Below are 23,013 nucleotides of genomic sequence, written 5' to 3'. Positions count from 1 at the left end.
AGCTAGGTAAAACCACCAGTCGAACTGATTTTGGTGCTCAAAGGTTAAATCCATGGATCCCAAAACTTATTTTGTCTATAAATTGGTCACCACTCATGCATCTAATGAACTAATAAAACATACACAAAATAAACTACGGCGTAAATGGATTCACTTTTTAAGTTATAAAACCCGTTGACTACAATAAGAGGGTTGTTTTAAAAAAGGCTATTTTAGACTAGACCTCTTACAAATAAGGCTATAAAATTGTCTTGAAAGTCATAAATGCATTGATCAGCAAGCATTGAGTTTTGTTTTAGCATTTATTGTTGATAAGACAGTGCGCAAGTTTTATGTTTAGCATTCGAAATAATTCACTGCCAAAATTGTGTTTATTTAGTGAAGAGCATAAAAAGACGAAAAAGTGTTCCTAAATGCTATGACATTCATCAAGTCGCAATTGTTTTATTAGGTTGCGTTTTTGTGATTTCGTTGGAACTACTAATCAAAGTAGCACTTTTCGTGTGTTTTAGCTGCTTTTTACAGTGCCTGAATTTATGCGGCTGTTAAATGTACGGAGATCCCACGCGTACACGTTCTTCTAACGCAAGTGCCAATGAAACTCAACGAAATGCTTTATCAATCCCAATTCCTGCTACTTCCCATGAAGACACTGCCATATACGCCCTTGATGGTTTCGACAGCTTTCAAGAGCCACTGGGATATATGAGTAACGCCAGTGGGAACCTTAGGGGAGACGAATATCCGATGTATCACCTTATAGACCCAGACAACTGCCATGTTTTGAGAGAGATAGTGTACCTGAATGCTGTTCCACAAGAAATCACACCAAACGATTTTACCAAAGGCGCTTGGCTTGCAGATTTGGAATCTGCCGAAGTCGGTGGCGCTGGCAACACGGACATTGGATTTGCTTTACAGGCAACGCCTGGCGCCTCCGCTGTCTTTCCTGAAACTGCCGTTGACTTGCGGTGTCCGGAATGCGGTGAGTCTGCCAACTGTGAATGCCAATTATATCTGCATAAAATACTTCAACACGCATCATTGAGTGCTCTAGATGAAATTAAATGTCAGATTTGCGGCAAAAAGTGCTCAAGGATATCTGCATTTAAAAGTCATTTATCGTTACACTTACTTCGAAATGACCAAGTTTGTTCGAATTGTCAAACACAAATTTCCTGTCCGACGGCTGTCCATGACACCGAGGAACAGATTATTCCGATGCCGTCAAATCAGTATCGATGTAGACTTTGTGGGGTTAACCATTCATCTTTGACTCAGCTTCGTATACATTATAAACACAATCATCCTAAGAGGCAGACGGATAATTCAGAACCTTTATCTACCTCTCAGACGCATATATCACCGGAGCCACCCACTTCTCAACCCCATGGACGCAACTGCAAAGTCAAGGCATCGACATTTATCAGGGAGATAGCCACAGCCTCTAAGCACAAAAGGCGTCACGCGCCTCCTGCACCAGATCCCGTGCCTTCGCCTCAGGTTGAGCAAATTGACTACACCCAGCACGTGAAGAAAATTTTCATATCGAAAAAGAAACAACTCTTTCAGTGTGAAATTTGTAAAAAGAAACTCTCCTCAATGACTACAACCAAAGCGCACGTCTTGACACACTTGGGCGTGAAACCATTCTCTTGTCCAATTTGTTCTAAATCCTTCACGCAAAAGGGCTCAGTGGACACTCATATGGCTATCCATAATGCGGCGAAAAAGCTCTCGTGTCCCTTCTGTCAAAAGAAGTTCACCTTCAAGCAGAATCTTGATGTTCACCTTTCGAGATATCATAGCAAACTGGCCAAACCGGTAGTCAATATCCAACAAAGCCAAGAATTGCATTCATTCATCGTGGCTTATGGGTGTCTTTCATACTCCATACTCTCTTCTTTCTACCTCTTTTTATCCATGTTTGCTGGCTACACGGGCAGGCGGTGTGCCTGTCGCTATTGCTTCTTAACATTTCCCAGCCCTTCTATGTATTGCTCACACGAACTTTTGCACCTCAAAAGGCGGAAAATCTCCAAGTCTTATGCTATGGGGTTCAAAAGGAGATTGGCCCATCACCTTGCCCAAAAGTCTGTGAAGAAATCTAAAGGTGGTCTCAACTTTATCCACCTCCTGGAATCCGATGCTGAGGAGGCTCTCAGGCCCTACTCAGAAAAACCAACCTGTTATTGCTCATTCTGTAATTTCAGATCCCACAGTGGAGCGGCCTTATTCCGGCACAGAAAGGATCATGCCTGTATTCGCAAACGTCACTTAGATAAGCTGAATGCTATTGGTCTATTGCTCAACACTTCACAGCCTTGCTCCTGCTGTCCCTGGTGCTCCAAACTCTTTACATCTGCGCGCAGTGCCAAGTTGCATTTCGTGACCCACTTTTTGGCGGATGCATTTGTTTGCGAGAAATGCGATCGTCGTTTCGTCAGTGGTATTCTGTGCAGACGTCACATGCGACTAAAGCATGGTTTAAGAAAGTTGAAAATCCGCATTATTCTTCGCTACGACCTACCTCTCAGTCTGCAGCGTCGAATCAGTCTAAAACCAGTACCTCCAACTGAGTTTTCGATCGACCCAGTCGATGCTTCTAACATTCCGGTAGAGATAATTCAACTCACAGAAGCCCATCAATTTCCTCCTACTTCTTTCACTGAGCAGCTGAGTCAAGAGGTAGTTTGGTTATCTGAACCGGAGTCCCATATTCCTGAGGTGCCTCAGCCCTCCGTGATAATCGTGCCTCCGGATCCAGTTCAAGGACAACTCACAGATACGCAGATTCTTCCAGTGGACCAATCATTTGTTCTGGGAGAGGGCTTCCAGTCAGGCGACATGTTCCTCCTCCCCCAGGGTTCTACCCTTGATAATCTGGATAGTTACAATCAGAGTGTATTCTACAGCGACCAGGCCAGTTTTGTCGATGCACCGGCCTTCGATACAGACTATCAGCCTATGGTCGATTTTGTCCAAGAAGCCAACTCAGCGTTAGATTTCAACACTGAAGTGACAATAGCAACGGAACCTCCTCCTCCCTTACCACCACCAGCACCTCATCCTCCATCATCGTCAACACAGGAGGGTCTAGATCAACAAGCAGGCCTCGCAGATTTTTTTGGTTGTTGCCAATGCGCGGCGCGGTTCGATAGCAGCGTGGCGCTATCTACTCATGTCATTACGCACGGCACATCTACACATTATAGTGTCTGTTTGGCATGTGGAACAAGTCGGCTGGACGCGGGAGAATCCGTTCCGTGTAGCGCTTGCGGGCAAAATGCCTTCCACCGGATGGACGCGCTGTTGGAAGATGCGATGATCGGTTGTGCGCGGTTCTACTGCACTCACTGCAATTTGGTCTTTGCAGAGCTCAATCATTTGGAGGCGCATGTAGCAGAGTTGACTACACCGAATGTCTACCAACACCAACCGGTGTTGGAGGAGGTGGTGACTGTGGAGTCTGTCCAGGCGCCAGCTTGTAGCAGACGATCTGCGCAACCGAAGAAAACGCACTTCGAGTTGCCGGCAGAAGAAGTGCAAAAGATCATACAGAGCCAACCCACGGCCGAGTCAAGTCTATCTGAGAGATTGCTATACGAGGTGTGAAACTTCTTCTCATTACTTTGCTGCTTTTTACTTGACCTTAACATATGCTCATTTTTCTCTAGTTGGGTAGGAGAATTATAATTAGAATTTACCCTAAAGCAATTTTGTTGTCTGTTCAGTCATGCTTTTGAGTGATCCTTTCTTCACAGGCGGCCTGTGAACGAGATTCGAGGAGTTATCCAATGGGAAGCAGAAGGTTGGTGGAGGGTCCATCCACTTCTTCAAAAGAACGACCTCATGTCTGCACAGTTTGTTCTTTTCGCTTTCAACGCAGCTCCGACTTGCATAGGCACATGTTCCTGCATACGGGAGTTCGTCCATACAGCTGCAAGTTCTGCAACCGTCGGTTCATTCTACCCCGTCGTTTGCTAGCCCATGCGACTCGTTTGCATGGCGCCGAGGGGGCGGCATGGGCCACCGCCTTCCTCTCCGGCCGTCCGCGCTCTCGTCGTTTCCTCTCCACCACCTCCACCACTGCCGATTCGCTCACCTGCCACTTATGCGGTGCCATCTGCGGCAGTACTAGCAGTCTCCACTCACACATGCGTATTCACACCGGTACCAAAACCTACGCCTGTCCGCACTGTTCCCTATCCTTTCGCACTCCCATCCAGCGCAAGCGCCACCTCTGTGTGTGTCAGAAACGCCCCACGGAACCACGCACCAACCTTGACGCCACACCGGCGGAGCCGTCGTCTTTCGACTTCACTCCCTACCTTATCAATTTACCACAGTCTAGTGGATTTAAGGACCTTCTCACTGATGATATTCAACCTGCTCCTGCCCCTCCCCGAACTTCCACCTTATCCCAGAAGTATATCAAACTAGACGACAAAGCGGGTACTTCCTCGAGCTACATCAGTCTCTGGCAGTGTAAAAACTGTCAGGAGAGCTTCACAACTAGCAAAGCTTTCTCAATTCACAAATGTCCCGCACAGACAGTGTTTCCACGCACTTTGCACCAATTGGAAAGAGAGAACACTTCTGAGGGTTCTAGCGAAACTCGTCGTGGTCCCTACGTCTGCTCCACCTGCACTAAGGTGTTCACCCGACCTACAGATTTGAGGCGCCACGAACGAGTGCATTCGAACGAGCGACCCTTTGTATGCGAGGTATGTGATGCACGGTTTTCGCAGAGTGGTAGTCTGCGTATCCACCGACGCATACACGAGGAGTCGGGACGGCGCTTCAAGTGCCGAGTCTGTGGAGTCGCCTTCTTTGTGCGCAGCAACATGCTTCGTCACATGGCGCGGGTACATGGGCACTCGACAAGAGGTGGTGATACAGCGACACCCCCTTAGAGCAATTCGTCCTTTTTTGTATTGCTTTTTTTATATGCGTTGCTTATTGATTTGAATGATTTGCGGCAGAAACTATTCGTTCTTGCGTCAGGTGGTGGTGGTGGTTGCTACTGAAATGGTTTTCAGTAGGTGAATTTAATTGTGAGATTTCAGCTAACTTGACTCAAAATAAACAGTGGTCGGCAGTCTGTAGGAAATTGGGTTGGGATTTCGGCTGTTACTTGTGTTGTGTCTCGGGAACGGATGTCTCTCACGGCTTTTGACAAAGGCCTGTCAGAAGCATAAAAAAATGGAATGACAATCCAGTAACGTGTTTTACAATTTCAAATTCAGTAATGACTGTGCTTCAGAGTGAACCAACTAGATTATTCCGATAAGTCTTAATGGTTTAAATTTAGTTGTTGAAGGGGAATGGTGTCAAAAATATTGCATAGGTTAGTTTTATTATGCTAGATAGGTAAGGAATCGGACCTGGTGGCTCCAGAGCAAGATGGGAATATTTAAATACCTACTCCTAGTTTATTCCTGGCTTTAAATCCATCACTGTGTATTGCCATATATTAACTGATTGAATAAAACAAGACGTCAAATAACATTCTTGTGTATTAGGAACAATCAAGGACCATGCAGAATGACTTAAGTTGATCTGACTCTATTTGGACTAGATTGCCAACCGCTCCCAGCTTTGCGGTGGGTCGAGGCTTTTTAATCTATGCTTGATTGTACCTATCCATCAACTCTTTTCTTCTGCTCACAGTCCTCACATTTCCCCCTCTTCCTCTGACAGGGAAGGCAGCAAGAGGAGAGAGAGAATGGGAGGGGGAAAGTACTGGAAAAAATCGTCCTTTACCCACACTTGAGGTGATACCAGCTACTCGCACGAGGAGAGAGGGAAAGTTGATTTCCAGCCCCTTTTTTGTCACGCAAAGGGGATTTTGTAGAGTAATGTGTGATGTTATGGTTATTACCCTAACTGACTTAGCGCCATTCAAGCACCGTCTGCAAATTTATTTTGAATTATACTGACAATTTTACCCTCATACGCTCCAGGTGTTTGTTTATTTTCTCCTGTCACTATAATTTGCAGGCGCTTTTGGAGCTTTATGAATAAGTCAGTAGAAGCAAAACATGGGTAAAAGTGCCGTGTTTAGCGGTAATTTCTCCATCTCAGGGGACTTTGGGAATAATGGCGGGATGTAAGAGGTGGATGAACAGCAGTTGTGATGCGGTTAGTTAGTGTGTCACCACTATGTATCGCTCATTCTGTGCGATTTGAATTGGATTAACAAATGGCCGGTGAAAGAAATGAAGAGGTCGCACAACTATGGATCTACACTTGAATTAGGCGAGATAAATATAAAATGAAGTGAGGTAGTTAGTCTCGCCAGGAAGGGATAAGTTCACGCCAATCAAAGATGACACCCAAAAGAGTGCATCTCCTGACATCCGCGTGATAAATCGTTAATGAAGTTGGTTTAGCTTTTCGAGTTGCTTTAGATATGCTTCTACAACTTGACTTACGCGTTATTCACTTTCTGCACATGGGCTTTTGTAAGGATCCCACTAGGCACACCCACACGCATGTATTTACATATGCTGGGGTTTCACTCCAGACCGGCAGTTTATGGCAAGCCAACTCGGTTGTCGCATTGGCTTTGCGCCTATAGGCTGCGCTTCACAACGATGACAAGTTAATAGAGATCGTAGGCAATGAGGAGATAGCATAAACCAATCACGGTTTGTAGATGACGCTTACAGTCACGCCATTTACTGATTTGAGGGCTCCTCATTGCAGCCCCCATTCATAAAAAATGCTGGCAGCCATAGATACCCTTTGTGCTTAAATGTATCTAAAACAGTCAGTTTCCAGGGAAGGATTGAGAATTAAACCTCTTATTAAGGTGTTCACAAATGCTACTGGGCGTCGCAGTTACCGCTAACATCGAGCCACTAGACTTCCGCTTTTTGTCTTTCTCGGTGCAGTCATTCTAGATTGAATTCTTAAGTTTTAATTAGATGTTCAGCTAAAATCTCTTAATTTAAAGACAAATGCATAATCCCGAAAAATGTGATGCTTGGCCTTTGTTGTTTTACCGTACAAATGAGATGACAGAACCTTCCTTGGTAGGTGTAACTTAATCGAACGAGGCTTCATCTTCTACGACCACGATACACAATGAATAGAATCACTAAAAGAGTACAGCTTTTGGAAAAAGACGTAGCAAAATTAGTCGGCGGATGTAAGGTTAATCAAAAATATAGCAGTTTAGGGGGAGATGAAACAATTTTATTGTTGCCAGTCCTCAACTTGAAATCTTCACGCTGAACAGCTCATTATTATGCTTCAGTTTGCTTCTAGAAGCAAAGCAGGTGGTGCTAACCACCCCTGTTCCTACTTTAGGCTTTCGTCCTAACTGTCTGATGCCAAAAAGTGGGGGTAGTCATTTGCAGGTTGGGGAAGTGTCGTCGAGGCCTATGGATGATGGGGGTGAGGCTCCCCTTACCCCCCATTCTAAAATGTATATAATCCCACAGGCAAAGTTTGTGCTAGTGTAAGGCGCTTGAGCTACCCGTAAGAATGTCAGCAGGGGTTTCTTCTAAATGCTTGATGAAGAATAAAAGATGGATTTATTTTGCTCAGCTTCTTGTTGGTTTAGATATATAGGCTTCATCTGTAATTGTTAGGATTTTTGGAAGTGAACAAATCAATTTGTGGTCTACCGCATGCACACAGGAAGCAGGCATTGACTTGTGGTTATAGAATTTTGCGAGTGCCTTATAAGTGAGTTTGGAGGTTAGAGGTAGCCAGTTGTGTATTCCTCGTATTACGAAAGGCATTACTCACTACAATTCAGTCAGTTACCGATTAAAACTTGCATTTTATGAAGCTAGGTAGGGTTAAACAATAAATTTGTGGTCTTTGAAATTAATTGTTTTCGGTTAATCAATTCCTGGCCATGTGATCCACTTGCCTGGGTTCTGCAGCTTCCCCTTTACGGTTGATTTAATTGTAGACCACTTATCGCACTACCACCATCAACACTCGCGTCAAATACGGCAAAGAATGGATTTTGACACAATAAAGCAAGGAAATCCTCCATTCGAAGCAGGAGGAGAGTTATTCATAGCCAAAATCGAATTGTTCAGACCATTTGCTTCAAGACGGTAGGTCGTGCTATCACTTGCTCCACCTTCTCCATAGTCCATAGATATTTCGAGTTAAGATTAATTCGCAAAGCAGACAAATTGGCATCGTTTCCATTAGGATTAACGACCACATTCTTATGTGGAGGTTCAAAATGAGGGAAAAGTAGCAGTGAGCCAAAGGATTTACACTCATCGAGGATTTGAATACATGCGTTTAAACTAACCTCGGATTGATATGCTCCATTCTGATCTCATCACATTCATTAATGTGATGCAGGGAACTTTGACCTGCCGTGTTTAGTCACAATTTGGCGGGACCTGGTGCAGCATTCAACTCTTCTGAACTGACCAAAGTCGGGAAGCTGTGTGGTGCTCGTCTCGTGCAAACTCTTCAAAATCGCCAATAGTCGTAAATTTTTATGACGATGTTGTTGCGCTGTGCCATGTTCATTATTCCCACAGCTTGGTTCGTTTCTCCACAAGCCAACTCTTACGTCATCCAGGCGTCCAGGATCGGGCAGGCGTTGCGCTCGTTAACAGAACTTGAATGTGTATTGCAGGCAGGAAATCCACCGTGGTTCAGATAGCTGCTGACAAGCGTTAGAGCTGTCGACTTTAAAACGTTTCTACCATTTAGGTATATATCAGTGCCCCAGAGCATTACATTATCGTTGTGCACCGCACTTGAAGTCCTCGTGAATAAGAAACTTGGACTATGTGCCCAATTTGTTTCCCGCATGCATCTTCCATCAGTAACGCCTGCCGGGCATCTCAATTAAGGTCAAGGTCATGTGATGGGATGGCCTCGCCAACTCCTACTGCGTTTAGTACTGCAACAACGACATGCCTTTTAAGGCGTGTGTGTAGATGCAAGTCTCCTTGTTATTTGGACGCTCCATGGATGAAATTCTTTGAATAAAACATTATCTAGTAGTTTTAATCTATGAGATTACAAAGTATCAGAATGCTTTACTTGACCATTTCGACGGCACGAATAAACGCCCTTGTCTGATTACAAACTTTTACAAAGAATCCTCATAATCCACCTCCTTTGGGATTTCGGCTACCTTGTTATAAATCACCAACGCGGATTTTCCAAATTCGCCTTTAGCCTCTCTGCATAAACTTAATTTCGTGAAGTGTTCAAGTGGATGCAAAGCAGGTGAGAACCTTATAAGCTTGAGTCGGGCTTATTTACAGCCACTTTGAGCTGAAAATAGTCAAATGGGCTACATCGAATCACCTTTGGCAAAGACGATGAAACAACGTTAGGCCTAGTATTTCCTCCCTTACTACCCGTTAACAGATCAAATAACCACCGTAAAGACCACATATTTAGCTTTCCCAGAAAACAGCTAGGTCAACTTTAAAGAAGATTTAAAAAAGGACGGTTTTTAGCGTTTGAAATATTGTGATTTTTGATGAGACAATTAAGGATACCAGAAATGAATCTTACTGTGTGGATGATAGACGCAGCACAACCCATCATTTAAAATTGCGACAATTTGCGATTTTGAAGAGGTGACACAGCTCGAACACCATACAGCAATCCCGATTTTGGCCGGTTCGGAAGAGTTAAATGCTACACCACGTTATGTCCAAATCTGCTTGGGCAAGGCAGACTAGAGTTCTCTGCTTTGCAGAAAGGAATATGACAAGGCCAGAAAGAAACAAATCACACTGAACTGGGAAGGAGTGCCGGAGAATGTGCAGCCTTTGGAGGCTGGAGGCTGTGGGACAGTTCAGTGGAGCTGGCAAATACTTCCATCTGGGAGATTCTCAGGGCTTACTTAAACACAGTGCTAGGGTTTGTGAATGCAGCAGAACAATATGTCTAAAAGGAATGCGTTTTCCACTCAACCGCTTTCCTTCTTTTCTTCAATAACTTCATATATTTTTCTCATACTCATCCATGCAGAAATGAGCTTATTCTAGAAATAATAGACCACGTAATCTCTCACAGTTTCTGGTTGAAGCCACTTGATGGGTAATGAATTCACCGAAATTCTTTCCCCATATTCTTTTTCCTTTCTGCTTCGAATCACGCAAATGGAGTATGTCAATCACTATGGTCAGCATTTCCAGGCAGAGATCTTGCCTGTGAAGGGAGAGCATGCGCTCATTTTTTTGATAGGCTCTACATTTGATCGTCAATCAATTATATGCCCGAGGGTATTCGGACGAAACCGCACGTCCTATGTGGGCGATTGTTTCTCATCCCCCTCTCTGCCCCAACCCTCCCCATTTTCCATCTCCAAACTGTCACTTAAGAAAATACTCTCTTGCAAAAAACGGTCGCTCTAGATCTTTGCGCTTGGAGGAACACGACGGGAGGCGAGCTTATGACTAAAATAACTGAAGTTGCTAAATTTAATAAGTTGATACATTTTAACCTAATCTAACGTATTATGCTGTTTACAAAAAAGTTTATTTTTTTCACATTAAATTTCAAAAAGGGGATAAGTGGTTGCCTCCTAGATTACTTGTGGATATTCAAGTGGAAGCAGCAAAATTAATGTGCAAGCTTTAGGTTAACTTGGAATTTTTTTTCTTATTTCTGCCATAAAATTAAATGTTAAAGGCTGTTAGTGTTTAATCATTTTTGGTCATTCTTGACCAATCCCTCAAAAAGCGTGCAGAGACAAGGGGCAATAGATGAATGAGCCTAAGTAGGGATTTATTGAGGCGAGGTAAGATCGCAATGCCTCATGAACTACAAACATCTTTAAAAAATTAAACTTACTAAACACAATAACAAAACGCGCATTTCTGTCGTAAGTGAGAGTTGCGTGTCGGTCTCAAGATTTTAGATTCTTCCAAATGTCCGATTGAATGGAACAGTCTGTCCTCAGTACTAAACATATGGCGGTATTTTAATTGTTTGGAGCCCTACCGTAGCAATTAAAGGTCGGTGGATTGCAATTACCTGGTTGCGTAATTGGGCTTTTTTTCTTCACTTGGAAGGAAACAACTCCCTCTTTTTATGCTCTTCGACATGCAATCTATTTTGGAAAAAAACTTCGGAACCGATTTTAGTTATGATTTATGTATTTTGAAGGAGTGGCGGATCGCATGACGCAAATAAGCGGAATTTAAGTGTGAAAAGAAAGTGTGGAAATTAGAGGGCTGAAAATAACCGTAGTATGGCATTCAAATGCCCTCCGCATCCATCTTCCCTAGGTCAGATTTCTACTCCAATTCATTTAAATAGCAAATGAAGATGAGTTTAAAATAGTAAAATTTTAAACAAAAGTAGTAACTCTTACATTGGACATTGGCGTTTTGTCTCTAAATGTACATGCAAGTGTTTGTTTTAAGTTAACTTCAGGAGTGAGCAAATGGTCTTTATTATTATGGAATTTAAGGAGGCAGATATTGCAATAATTTCTCCCATGCATTTTGCAGGCAAAATGGAAGAGTTAAGCGGATGCATTTAAGAAGGAAGTTAATTGCAATCTAGGTATTTTCATAGGGTTGGCAATTTAATCAGTACATATAAATAAGGTTTTATAAATTCCTTCACCTTGGTCGCCTCCTTACACAAAGCTATTTTATGGTTCCTTTAGGGAAGTTTACCTTTAAATGCATTCAAGCCCTCTTAAGAGGACTAAAAGTTGTTTCTTTGATATAGCGCAATGAAAGGCAATTTTTGAGGTCTAAAATGTGCTCATTTGGGGGTTCATAAACTGGCAGCAAAGCACACACATATTAAACACAAACACGATTTCGCTTTCTCTAAATCTACTTTAATTCACTGTAAATGACTCTGGTGGTGCTCTCACTCACTCACCTACTTCCATTCTCACACTCTCCCTCTCTCTCGTTCTCTCTCTCGTTGTCCCTAATTTGATTAATTTATACTTTGCGTGTCCGATTTAATGGAAAGCTCGCACTGTGATAGCCGAATTCTGGACACCTCTGGCGCAGAAGATAACAAAGTCAAGCCGAGTGGACCTGCCCCAGGCGTGTGCGAGAAGGCCGATGAGAATGTAACATTTCCAAAGACATGTCCACACGTCAAACTACTCGTGCTTGCCTACCGACTTGCTTGTTTCTCCCACGCATTTTCAATTCGCGCTAGACCCCACGAATACGTCTTAAATGGTGTGAAGAGGAGAAGTCGAATAATACAGCGGTTACTTTAATTTACAAGTTTACCTCTCAATTACTGTCAATAAGTTAAAACAGGAAGTAATTAAATGCGCATCCAACTAGAACTACTGCAACATATCTATACAAGCTTTTCACTAGCGTCACACATATGTGACGGTAGTTGTCTGTTTGCACTGGTTCGTGCCGCAAACAAGGCGTTTGAGTTTAAAGTAATAAAATAGATGTGCACTGTTTCCAGTTTAAAGGGAATTGCGTTTTTGGTTTTTTTTTAAGCAGCAACAGCAGAGGTCGCAATGGTCAGTTTGGTAATGCAGGTGTTGGAGCAATGCGGTCGATTCCCCTTTAATTCCTCTAAGAAAGTGTGGTGAAATTCCACCTCAGCGGTGAACAAAATTAAGATTATCAACTCTAGTCTAGAGTGGTAGGCTTTAATAAAGCCAAAAACTATTTAGTTATTATCTTTGTCAGGATAACTTGAGATTTTCTTATATCCATGATATCACATTATAAAGTTAGAGCGCTTTCAAACACACCATCAGCGACTATATGTATTTGGTGGGGAAGAATGATTAAAGAGACCACGATTTGTTTTAAACTTCCTATCCCCTTACCTCTCCCACCTTCCGAGGTCGGGGATGCTTAGAGTTGATTGGTTAGTTACAGCGATGGTCCTCCTCCCCAAGTAAAACAGAGCCCATCCACATTCATGGTAAAGCCCTCATTATTTACCTATTTTTAAACAGTTTTATCTTAATTTTGATGTAAAATGCTAAAATAATAGGCGGTTTTGCATTATCTGCAGGTTGTCATGCCACCCTTTGGCACACTAAGGGGAGCGCTTCGAAGCATTTCAAAATCTCAACATTAGTTCAGCTGCTTGAGGGAAAAAAACAATTCTCGCACAAGAATTTTTGATTGTCAGATAAAAATACGACAACACTCTAGGAGACGGATCGCTTTTAATTTTAGCTATGCTCCATCTTCCCACACTTCGTGGTTGCTTCAATGGACGAGCTGAAGTCAGGCTGAATAGTCCATTAGATGAGGACGAAAAAAAATAGTCTTTTCTCCCTGATTAGAGTGCACTCCCAATTAAATTATTTTAACCAGTAAAGTGATCGCAGACAGTTCTGAAGACGTGGTTTCTTGTAAGGCTGAAATGACTTGACAGGTGAATCTGTGAAGGCGTAAACAAATTAGCGAGGCTTTTAGGCAGTGAGAGGTGGTTGACTGGCGAAGGATGCTCTTTACGTATTACAAATAATCTTCACTGGAAAATGTAAAAAGCTTAGGTCATATGTGACAAGGAATAGTCCTTGAAATTACATCTCTTTTAGGGACAAAATTTAAGGGGTTCACGCGATGCCTCTTTCAAGTGGCCCGGCCAATCAGTTGAATGGAAAAGTTTGTTTACTCCGTCTCACCTCCGTGGAGGTGAGGAACTTTTTAGCAGAAGAATTTTGTGTTTTGACTGAAGGCAACTTTTAATAATTGATAGGTGCAGATCCCCATCACTAATCTCTCAATAGTATTAATGATTTCACATACTACTAATAAATCCACAAATTAGTTACCATAGCAACAAATATTTTTCGTGTTTAATTTCCTAAGCTGAATGTTTCAGGGAGAGAGTAGATTTAGTGCTACATAAATTATTACAGTAGCGTTAATCTGGATTCATCATGTTAACTTTGGGGAGGGACGCATGGCCTGTCCAACTTCATCACCTTCAAAAACAGGTTTTACTTTCTCAGAAGCGGAATTGAGGATAGATTACAAGTGAGTTAATGAGAGTTTTGGCATGTCAAGGCTAATCAGACAGTGATTTTTTGGCAGCTATTTTTGAAAGTGAACAAAGACCCCAAACTGCCAGTCTTATTTGATGAAAATGAATATACTACTTAAATCCTGAAAAATTTTGTTCAAGTCATATCTGACGACAGAAAGGAGTCACAACATTAGGGTATGACCCGGAGGAGGAGCCTTAAGTGCTGGCAATACCAAAATGAAGGGTTAAGTTGAACCCTTACGGTATTAAATGCCCCCCTGCCCTTTGAGCGTCGACCCCGGCGCTCCGATTGGCCAGCCTCCCACGTCAACCACCGCAATTTATTCGGTGCGGTGGGGAGAAACACCCTCGGGCACACCGTGACAGCCATCTTTGGGCTTGAAATTTTGCATTCATTTGTGGATAGACCTGTCAATACTTGTAAGCCCTGTTTCATTTCTCTATAGACTAACATGCCTGTGTGAAATCGCATCTCCATTTTGGATCATTTTATTTGGTAAAATAACAGGTTTGAGGAGAAACTGGAGCGTGGACAATACTCTTCTCTCAACAAAAATGTATTTTCTATTAGAATTTGTGTAGGCACCCTCCTGGCACAATCTACCGAAGCAGACAATACAGGACTGTAAATAATGCAAATTTGGACAGCTACCATCTCCCTTCGCTTCTGCGCAATGATCTTTGAAACGGCGCAAAACAAAATGAAAATAATTTATTATCTTTACCGAGAAGCAGTAGCTCATTATACCTCCTCCATTTGGCTGGGATGTGTCAAGTCGGACCTGTACGGCGCAAAAATTGGCATTTCTGCTTTCATAAGTTAGAACAAGTTCTAAAGCCATTTGTAAGACATAATATATGCGGGATGAATATTACATTGTTCGGGAAGACTGCCCGTTTGCGGTATCTAACCTTCACCAGTCCTGCTCATCTTCAAGCTCTTTAAGGAGAAGCCGTTGTCACATAAGATTTATAAATTAACCTTCCCATTTTTGGCTAAAGCAGAAAGAGGACACAATACTAGGGCACAAAGAATGAAGGGCTACTGGGACTGCCCGGCGAGGGTACAATGGCTGAGCACCCAAGTGTCCGGCCACCAAAATCGAGGGTTAAAAAGGCAATTAGAGCATTACGACTGCGCACTGAAGATATTTTTGATTTCTAAAGTAGTAAAGAGTCATAAGGGAGGGGGGGGGGGGTCATCTCTTGCCCTTGTAGCCACCGCTGCCCCAAAGCCAGCGGTCACAGGGCCGCATAAAATAAAAATGAAGAACCTTTTAAATCTGAAAATAAGCTTTTTTTTACTAATTACCAAGACCAGTGAAGAATGAAAACATTCCTGAACAAGTTTTACCCCTATATCATCATCCGGCTTGGGTGCCGCCATCAGGGTGGCCGCTATGTAAACCTGACGAATTTACCATGGCCTACAATTTTTTTCCTTATATCAAAAAAACTTAAGCCTAAATATTTTCTCCAGTAACAAAATAAACAAGGTTTTTAATGTGTCATCACCGAGCCAAAACCATTACCCAGAGCACTGTAACTGTCAAGCGAGGCCTACTGATGCTCGTTTAAGACGCAGCTTCCCAACTCAGCTACTGGGGGAAACTGCATACACAAACTTGCCTCAAACAAGACGAATGTTTAGTGTCAAGAGAGGTGACAAGTGTCTTCTTTTTCCGCTTCTTCGAAAGTACACCAAACTTATCGCTTCCATTCAGAAACAGGTGATCTGATTCTGCGGGATTGGGGTACCCTCCTTCTCCCTCTCTTCCTCTCAAAGTTTAAACTACCTTCTTCTTATCGCCCAACTATTCGATAAGCTTTAAAATTTAGAAATAGATACTCAAATAATGTAATTGCATTAACATTTGAAGAAGTGGCAATTCTGTATGGATGACAAATGGTGCATAAAAAAGGGGAGACTGAAGGCCTCCAAGACAAGCAGAAGACCGAATTTCAAATCACGTTTGAGTAAGGGATTTTGGGATACAATTGGGGACTAGAAGATGGCTTAGTGCGGCGGCTCTGGAATATGGGAAGAGGTAGCGAAAACAATTCTGAAATGTCCTACCTTGATCTTAAAAAAAGACAAAAGTAAGATAAAACAAACGATTATGGAATTTGATAAACATGAATGAGTGAGCAATTGTTACCTTATTATTGAGAGCAAGTTTACATTAGCACTCTTAAAGCGTATTCGTACAAATTGTGATTTGGACTTATTCGTAACAGAAAAGGAAAGAGGCAATGTCTAGGTAATTCTTGTTACTGGAAATAAAAAATTAGCTTTTGAGCAGTTTCACTCTCGCAAAATATATACAAAATAACAGAAAGGGCTTTTAAGCTCAACACCTCCTCAAAAGGTCTAGCTCGCATCACCCAGTCGAGTGGACCAATCAAATGCTGCGACAACTGGGCGACAGCCAATAGGTGAGTGAGGAAATTCACTGGAAGTGCTGCTTACTTATCCCTCTCTCATACGGGCACACAACTGTTGGCGTATTGCACGAAGTATGAAGTGGTGCATAGTCAACCTCCACTTCCTTGTCACAGCGTCCCTTCTACAAGTTTCACTCATTTACACCTCCAGCTTTGATTACAAAACCGCTTCGACCACGTCGGCCAAAGTACGCGCCGGGACGTCACAGACTGCCTTGACGGAATGCCACCTACAGGTTGAATGCTCGGCTCCACAGCCCTCACACATGACAGCAAATGATAGCGAGCCCTTGGGAGTGGTCAGAAAGATCCGTATTCCAGTTCGGGCAGCAAGGGGTCCGCAGGGTCCCAGAGGCCTTCGTGGACCTGCTGGACCCCGAGGACCCCCAGGATTCAGTCCCGAAATTAATGAAGATATTGTCACTAGTGAGTTGTTTTAGCAAATACTTTGACAAGTTTGTTTGAAAAAAGATATGAGTTTCAAAATAGTGTGTAATTTATCTGCTTTAATAAATTGTATGCTATCTTAAAATTCCACGCATACATTGCCTTAAAAATCAACAAACATGGAAAAAGTCACTTTTTATTTTCGGTTGATATATACTTTGGTTTTTAAATTGGCACAGAAGGATTGCCCAGGAAAGTAAGAGAGGTGTCAGTGCAAACATGACAGATACGATGCATTTGACAACTTTTAAAATTTTCTTTACTCTCAAGGGTTACAAGTCCTTTCTTCTTTTCAAAAACCTACCCTGATAAATACGCCTCACAATAAAATATTTTCCTGAAGTTGTTTCTTATAACAAATTAATTTGTCTGACCTAAATAACTGCGCCTGATATGATTAGGTAATCCCTAAAAGATTGGTTTTTGAACAAACAGTGCATATAAGCATTCTTTGAATATTTTTTGCTATAATTGCTTTCTAGCAAATCATTTTACACTAAATAAATTATTTTTCTAGACTTGATTGTTTGAGCCTACAAAAAACACCAGAAGGTCTCAGTTAGAGCTGGCTGTGAACCTAATTTATCATCATTACTAAGGGTGCATTTAAATCACTTCATCCAAGTTGGATGCTATAGCGAGAGGAGAGAGGAACGCTTATCCTCTGGCCACCTAGTGAGTTGTAACACGTAGACTGTTCGGAACACCAAGAAACAACTTCCAAGGTTATTCCGCCTCGTAGCTCAGCGGAATTCGTGCGCCACATTTGAAAATGTCGGGGAAGAGTGATCTCAATGAAAGCCACTGAACAGGCTGAAAGGCGCTAAAAAAGGGGTGCGATATTATCACCACTGATATTTGCAAACCGCATAGCTCGCGGCGTAGTACCCAAGTGAATGGGAGCTACGTGACTTGGGCTTTAGGTGCCAAAAGGGTGGTGATAAAAGTGGCTTTACGATTGGATTCAACTATTGCCAGATCACACAATCGTATACAAAGACCAGACTGCTATCTGATGCTTTGAATTCTTTCATCGGTCCAGATGTGGTCTCTCTATTGAGCTTTAAATGCCTCAAAGCCAGTACCAAAGCACATCTATTTTCCCCTATTCTCTCCCTCATTTTTGAAGCTACTTTAAGAAAGCGGTATAAATTAGTTATAGATAAAATTCTTTTCTACCTGTTTGTTTGCTTAATTAATATTGAGAGTTAAAAGGCTATGGCTTGCGAAGCATTGACAATAAGTGCCATCACTGTAAAAACCATCGAGAGAGAGAAACAGAACCGTATTTATCTTAATAAACAAAAGAAACAATTGCAGATAGTTGAAAAATAAGAACAATAATCATCATATAGAGGGCGAGCCAATAATTCCTCGGATAATAGAATATGATTTATGTCAAATCAAAAAGGAATCGCGCCTAAAAGAACAGGACCTATTGGCATTTTTTTCCCTAAAAATTATTTTGAAGGATTATTGATGAGAGTACGGAATTTAGCGGCTTTCCAGTAATCAGTCTTTGAAGAATGAATAAGTTTGTTTCTATGCTCCAATATATATTATGGCGAATAATTTAAATATTAGGTGATAAAAATGTTACAGAGTGAATACTTTAAAGTAGCTGGGTAAGTCAACAAGAGAGTTTTGCTTATCTGCTGAAATCAGGAGAACGTGATTGAGAATGCTCCACCGGGGTATTTGCACTTCAAGCGTAGGGAAGCTGAAGGTGAATGCAATGCAAAAAATCTTTTCAGCTAAACTTTTTTTGGTACTAAGAGATGCAATCGCACAAGAAAGTGGATCTGCATCGCAAATGGAGTGCTGCAAAGTTCAGCAAAAATACGAGTGAAAGCCTTTCTGCCTGAAATAAATAATGAAGCTACCAATATAGCGAGAAAAATTTATCCGAAATATTGGAAAGTCCAGATCTGGTATAGTTTATTTATTGAATGAGTAACTAGTTTTGTTTTGATCTTGCTAATTCCTTTCTGCATATGAGAGGCAGTATACAGGCATAAGAAAAGGAAGGATTTTGCCCGAAGTAGGGATAAAACAACCACGCGATTTCCTTTAAATAGCTTGTGGGTTAGAGTCGCTGCTTTTTTTGAATATAACCCTCTTTTGGAATACCTGTTTACTATTGTCTCGACTTTACTTTTGCACCAATTAGAAATTAGTCGTGTTTACTAGGCCAGGCAATCACTACCTTAAATGGGAACCCGCAAAAGAGGCGGCAAACTCTCAAAAACTCTTATTAGCAAAAAATTTGGCAAGTACTTGGTTGATACTTTTGATATTTTTTGTTTTTTAAGCGTTTAAACACAAGGTCTTATTCCGCAAAATTTGTTAACATGGGCTAAATGAAAAATTACCAAAGGCCGCATTTTGTACCAAATATTAAGGCGCTACGTCTGAGTCCTGTACTTTTACTGGTATGCGTAGATTTTAACAACTGAACACGGTGCGCCCTGAAGAGACTTGTTTTTTATGTTTTTTGAGGCTTCTTACAACTCGAGACATTCCAAAACGTTGGTGGGTCTCTCATAGGTCATCGTTTGTAAGACCGAATAACAAAGTCTAAATGATGTGACGGGTAAAAAAGAGGAGTAATTTGTCAGTTGGAAGAAGAAGAATTAGAGTTGCTCACTTTGTCTGCTGGACCATTTTCCCCCAAATTTGCTCTTTTGTTTTAAATTTACCTGAGTGAGGCTTGTCAAAATCTACCTAAGGTGGTTTCAAGGAAAGAGCTTCTTGGAATTACGAGCTGGTGTTTTAGTTGTGATTCTGCTGTCTTCTAAAGTGATACTTGATAAAAAGTATTATAAAATTAGTTATGGAACAAGTCTAGCAAAAGGCACCTCAATTTTTGCTCATTTTAGTCGTTTGGTTTACCATGCCTGACCGTGAAAGTAGATATAGTGAAGACCCATAGGACTTTGCGGATGCTGTTGTCTCCTGTCTTTTTTTTGTTATATTTTTATTAATGAGAACAAAAATATTTATTTTGATGCTCTTACTATTTTTCTGCACCTTGCCCCTCTCTATTGGCGGAATGTTATAACCATTACCATGAAAACAATTTAGACGAATGAAAATGACTTTTTGGCTAGATCTAATTGATATCAATCTCTGAATACATAATATTTATAAGACAAAAAATGTGGAAATAAAACATAAACCTAATGCTAAAAGTAGTTTTACAGAGCCATACTAAACTAACATACGAAAACAAATCTTCAAACAAATAAAGTGATGAAATTTTTCTATAATTCTAGAATGAATGAGTCGGTTTAATGTCTAGCACGCTTTGAACTGTGACTTGGGACTCTTATTAGACAAGACAATCATTTCAATCAAGCGTGTGCTTTATGTATTTTATCACGCGATATTCGCTAAATTCAAATCAGACCGGCTGACATGGAGGGAGAGGCGAAGTGTCTGCGAAGGTGTCATGAGCTTCCGCACAAGTAAATCCGCTTTTCTTTCCATATTTTTCCCGTCATTCAAAAGCTGATCAAGTGTCTATCAAGTACCGATTTATAAACAACTAAATGCTGCCATAGTGGGAAGAAATGCAACTACTTTGTCAGTTTTTTCCACATTTCGAATTTATCATATAATGCAACCCATATAAATGATAATGATAGTAAAATTTACAACTTGTATCATCTACTTCACTAATAAAGTGTCCTAGTCATGAATTTGGCAAGATATATTGCTCCAAAGAGTGCGATTTAATGCATCACGTCTGTTCGTATGTGAGGCGAACGAGGGGGATGAAGTTTTATGCAAGAATTATGCACTCACAAATACCCATTAATTTTGCCTCAATCTGCTTGCGGCAGAGACCGACTAGAAGGTCCGCTTCCACACGCAAGACTTGGAAAGTCGCCGCATTTTATTGTCATTTTAAACCACAGGCACGTCAGTGGGTTTGCGGGTTTTAAAATGAGATTCTATTGCTAAAATACACTCATCATTCTTACCCCTCCCTTCGTGTTAACGTTCCATTCCCGTCCCCCTTCCCATTTCACCCTTCTTCTACGATTCTCCCCCTCCCCCCTACTGACCTAGTGACTGCAACTGACACGTCCTCCGTCTTTCGCTTCAGACGGTCGCGTAAAAAGACGTGTGACCAGTCAGCGTCTGCCTAGCTACACACCTCCTGAGCGTCATTTCATAGTTTGGAGGTTGGAGGAGCAGAAGGACTATGAGGACATCCACATTTTGGAGCTACGAGTAGGCACTCATGGCTTCAGTGATCGTCTAGCAAGCCTTGACGATTTTGCCGGCACTTGTTCCATTGAAATGGTGCGACCAAATGCAAGTGGTGCCCAGTACTGCGATTCCCTCGAATCCATGCTGCCCGAATTGATCTCCACCTCAGTGGGCATCGTCATTGACTGGGACGCCATTGAGGGCACCACTGAAGATGAAATTTGGCGAGCGTTTCAAAACCGCTTAGTGGATGAGACCATCTTTCGGCCCGTGGTTGCAGCCTATTCGGCACAATTTCGCTCAGCGGAGGCTTTCTCAGCATGGCAGAGGAATTCGCAAGACAACACTAGACGGAGGGATTCAGAGACAAATGTTGGGTGCAAACCTAGCCCACTTGGCAGCCAATTTCTGCTCCTCCTAATCTATGGCTGGCTTCGGATGAAGATATTTTAAAACTTCACGATCCCCTTCTACTCTGCTCTCATGTATATATCTCATGACAATCGAATTGACAGGCGTGACATTGATCACTTCATCACCTTTACACAGATTTCACTTCCTTCTCTTTCAAAACAGATTGCACTGTACACTCCTCCCAAAAACGGTAAGGGAGATAATATCTGAGTGGAAGATGTGTGACAATAAATTGTAGGCCACGATACCCGCCGACCCGAGATTATCCGCCTGGTCTTACGACAAAAAGCGCGACATGGATTTGACATTGACTCAGAATAGATGTTTGTTTTTTGTACAGAGTAGAATTAAACGGATTGGAGGATTTTTGCGCACTAGATGCACTCTTTTTAAAACCCCTTTTGGTGTGTGTGTGTGTGTGTGTTTGGACAAATTTCTAAGCTGCCCCATTTTCTTTAAGACTGCCCCTAGGAATGGACCAAGTGCTCAGCTCATTGTCAGAGGCACCTTCAAAAAGCATAGAAAGGTTGGCTAGAAGTGTCAGCAGTTTCACTGGTGGATAACGATGGGCAAGGAGGCAGCAAAAGCGCTCTTTCGCTCAGGCCCTTTAATCGCACCCACATCGAGAGTTGTACGACGCTGATTCGGTGTAAAATTAAACTAAAGCGCACGAAACCGTCATTTGAGTTACAGATTTCATGCCAATCGCACGATGACGATGATGGTATGAGATCAAAGAAAATAATGCAGAACAGCCCGAATGCGGGCTTATCTCTCCCTCACGTGAGATTTAAAACTACACCTGGGGAGTGTAGAACACAAAGTTCGGTGGGCTAGAAACACAGAGTCCGCGTTAAGGAGGGGAGAGAGATTTGAAAAGAGGGGGAGTGAGAAAAAAGCGATCCATGTGGTGAAAATGTCTACTGGTGGCCTCATCACCGCATGACCGTGTTGACACGGCTTTACCGATGCCCACGAGACCATTTGTAACCTCCTCACTCCATGTATACACACACACACACACACACTCACACCCTCATTCACATGCTCTCTCACGCAATGAGGTAGTTAATCTTTCCCGGGACTGCACAGAGACAAGCAGGCAGAAAAGTTGGCGACCACGGCGTTGCAGTCTTCGCCCTAGGAGCGCAGCCTCAGTGCTCGGAAATTATTCCACTTTTTCTCGCCCGCAACACAGCAGCCCACTGCAAGTGATGATAAATTTGAGCCGAAGGCTCTCACAAGCGGCCTGTTTTCCCATTCCCAAAAGTGTTAGCAGTTTAAACCAAAATGGAAGCGCATTTATGAAGTTTTTGTTTTAGGAATTCAGAAGGCGCGCTTTAACATGCACCCCTAAATGGCCTCGCTCCATCTCCACCTACTTTAACAAGGTGGAATCGCCTTTCTACCGACCCTTGAGGAAACCTAATGTTGAAGGGAACCACATTTAGCTGTCTATGCATACAAACTCTACAATCGGGCATAATTTTGCCCCTGAATCGGTATCTGTGAATGCATTTCTCT

General features: G+C 42.2%; 3 protein-coding genes across 3 annotated transcripts; all 3 read left to right on the top strand. All coding sequences in view use genetic code 11, as the record gives it.

The window, feature by feature from the left end:
- Nucleotides 1–549: 549 nt before the first annotated feature.
- Nucleotides 550–3,615, top strand: EGR_05665 (Zinc finger protein 26; the record flags this gene model as incomplete). The annotated part of the gene is made up of 1 exon (XM_024494914.1): nt 550–3,615. One exon carries the CDS (start codon nt 550–552, stop codon nt 3,613–3,615), a length of 3,066 nt encoding a protein of 1,021 aa, XP_024350711.1.
- Nucleotides 3,616–3,797: 182 nt separating this feature from the next.
- On the top strand, nt 3,798–4,916 carry EGR_05664 (Zinc finger protein 569; the record flags this gene model as incomplete). The annotated part of the gene is made up of 1 exon (XM_024494913.1): nt 3,798–4,916. The coding sequence occupies one exon, from the start codon at nt 3,798–3,800 to the stop codon at nt 4,914–4,916; it is 1,119 nt and encodes a 372-aa protein (XP_024350710.1).
- Nucleotides 4,917–11,941: 7,025 nt separating this feature from the next.
- Nucleotides 11,942–21,528, top strand: EGR_05663 (hypothetical protein; the record flags this gene model as incomplete). Its single annotated transcript, XM_024494912.1, has 4 exons — nt 11,942–12,052; nt 14,235–14,385; nt 16,525–16,836; nt 20,969–21,528. 4 exons carry the CDS (start codon nt 11,942–11,944, stop codon nt 21,526–21,528), a joined length of 1,134 nt encoding a protein of 377 aa, XP_024350709.1.
- Nucleotides 21,529–23,013: the final 1,485 nt, after the last annotated feature.

Source organism: Echinococcus granulosus (genome assembly GCF_000524195.1).
Source record: "Echinococcus granulosus chromosome Unknown EG_S00043, whole genome shotgun sequence".
Lineage (NCBI taxonomy): Eukaryota > Metazoa > Platyhelminthes > Cestoda > Cyclophyllidea > Taeniidae > Echinococcus > Echinococcus granulosus.
The sequence above is the reverse complement of the archived record's forward strand: the minus strand, read 5'-3'. Positions and strand labels throughout refer to the sequence as shown.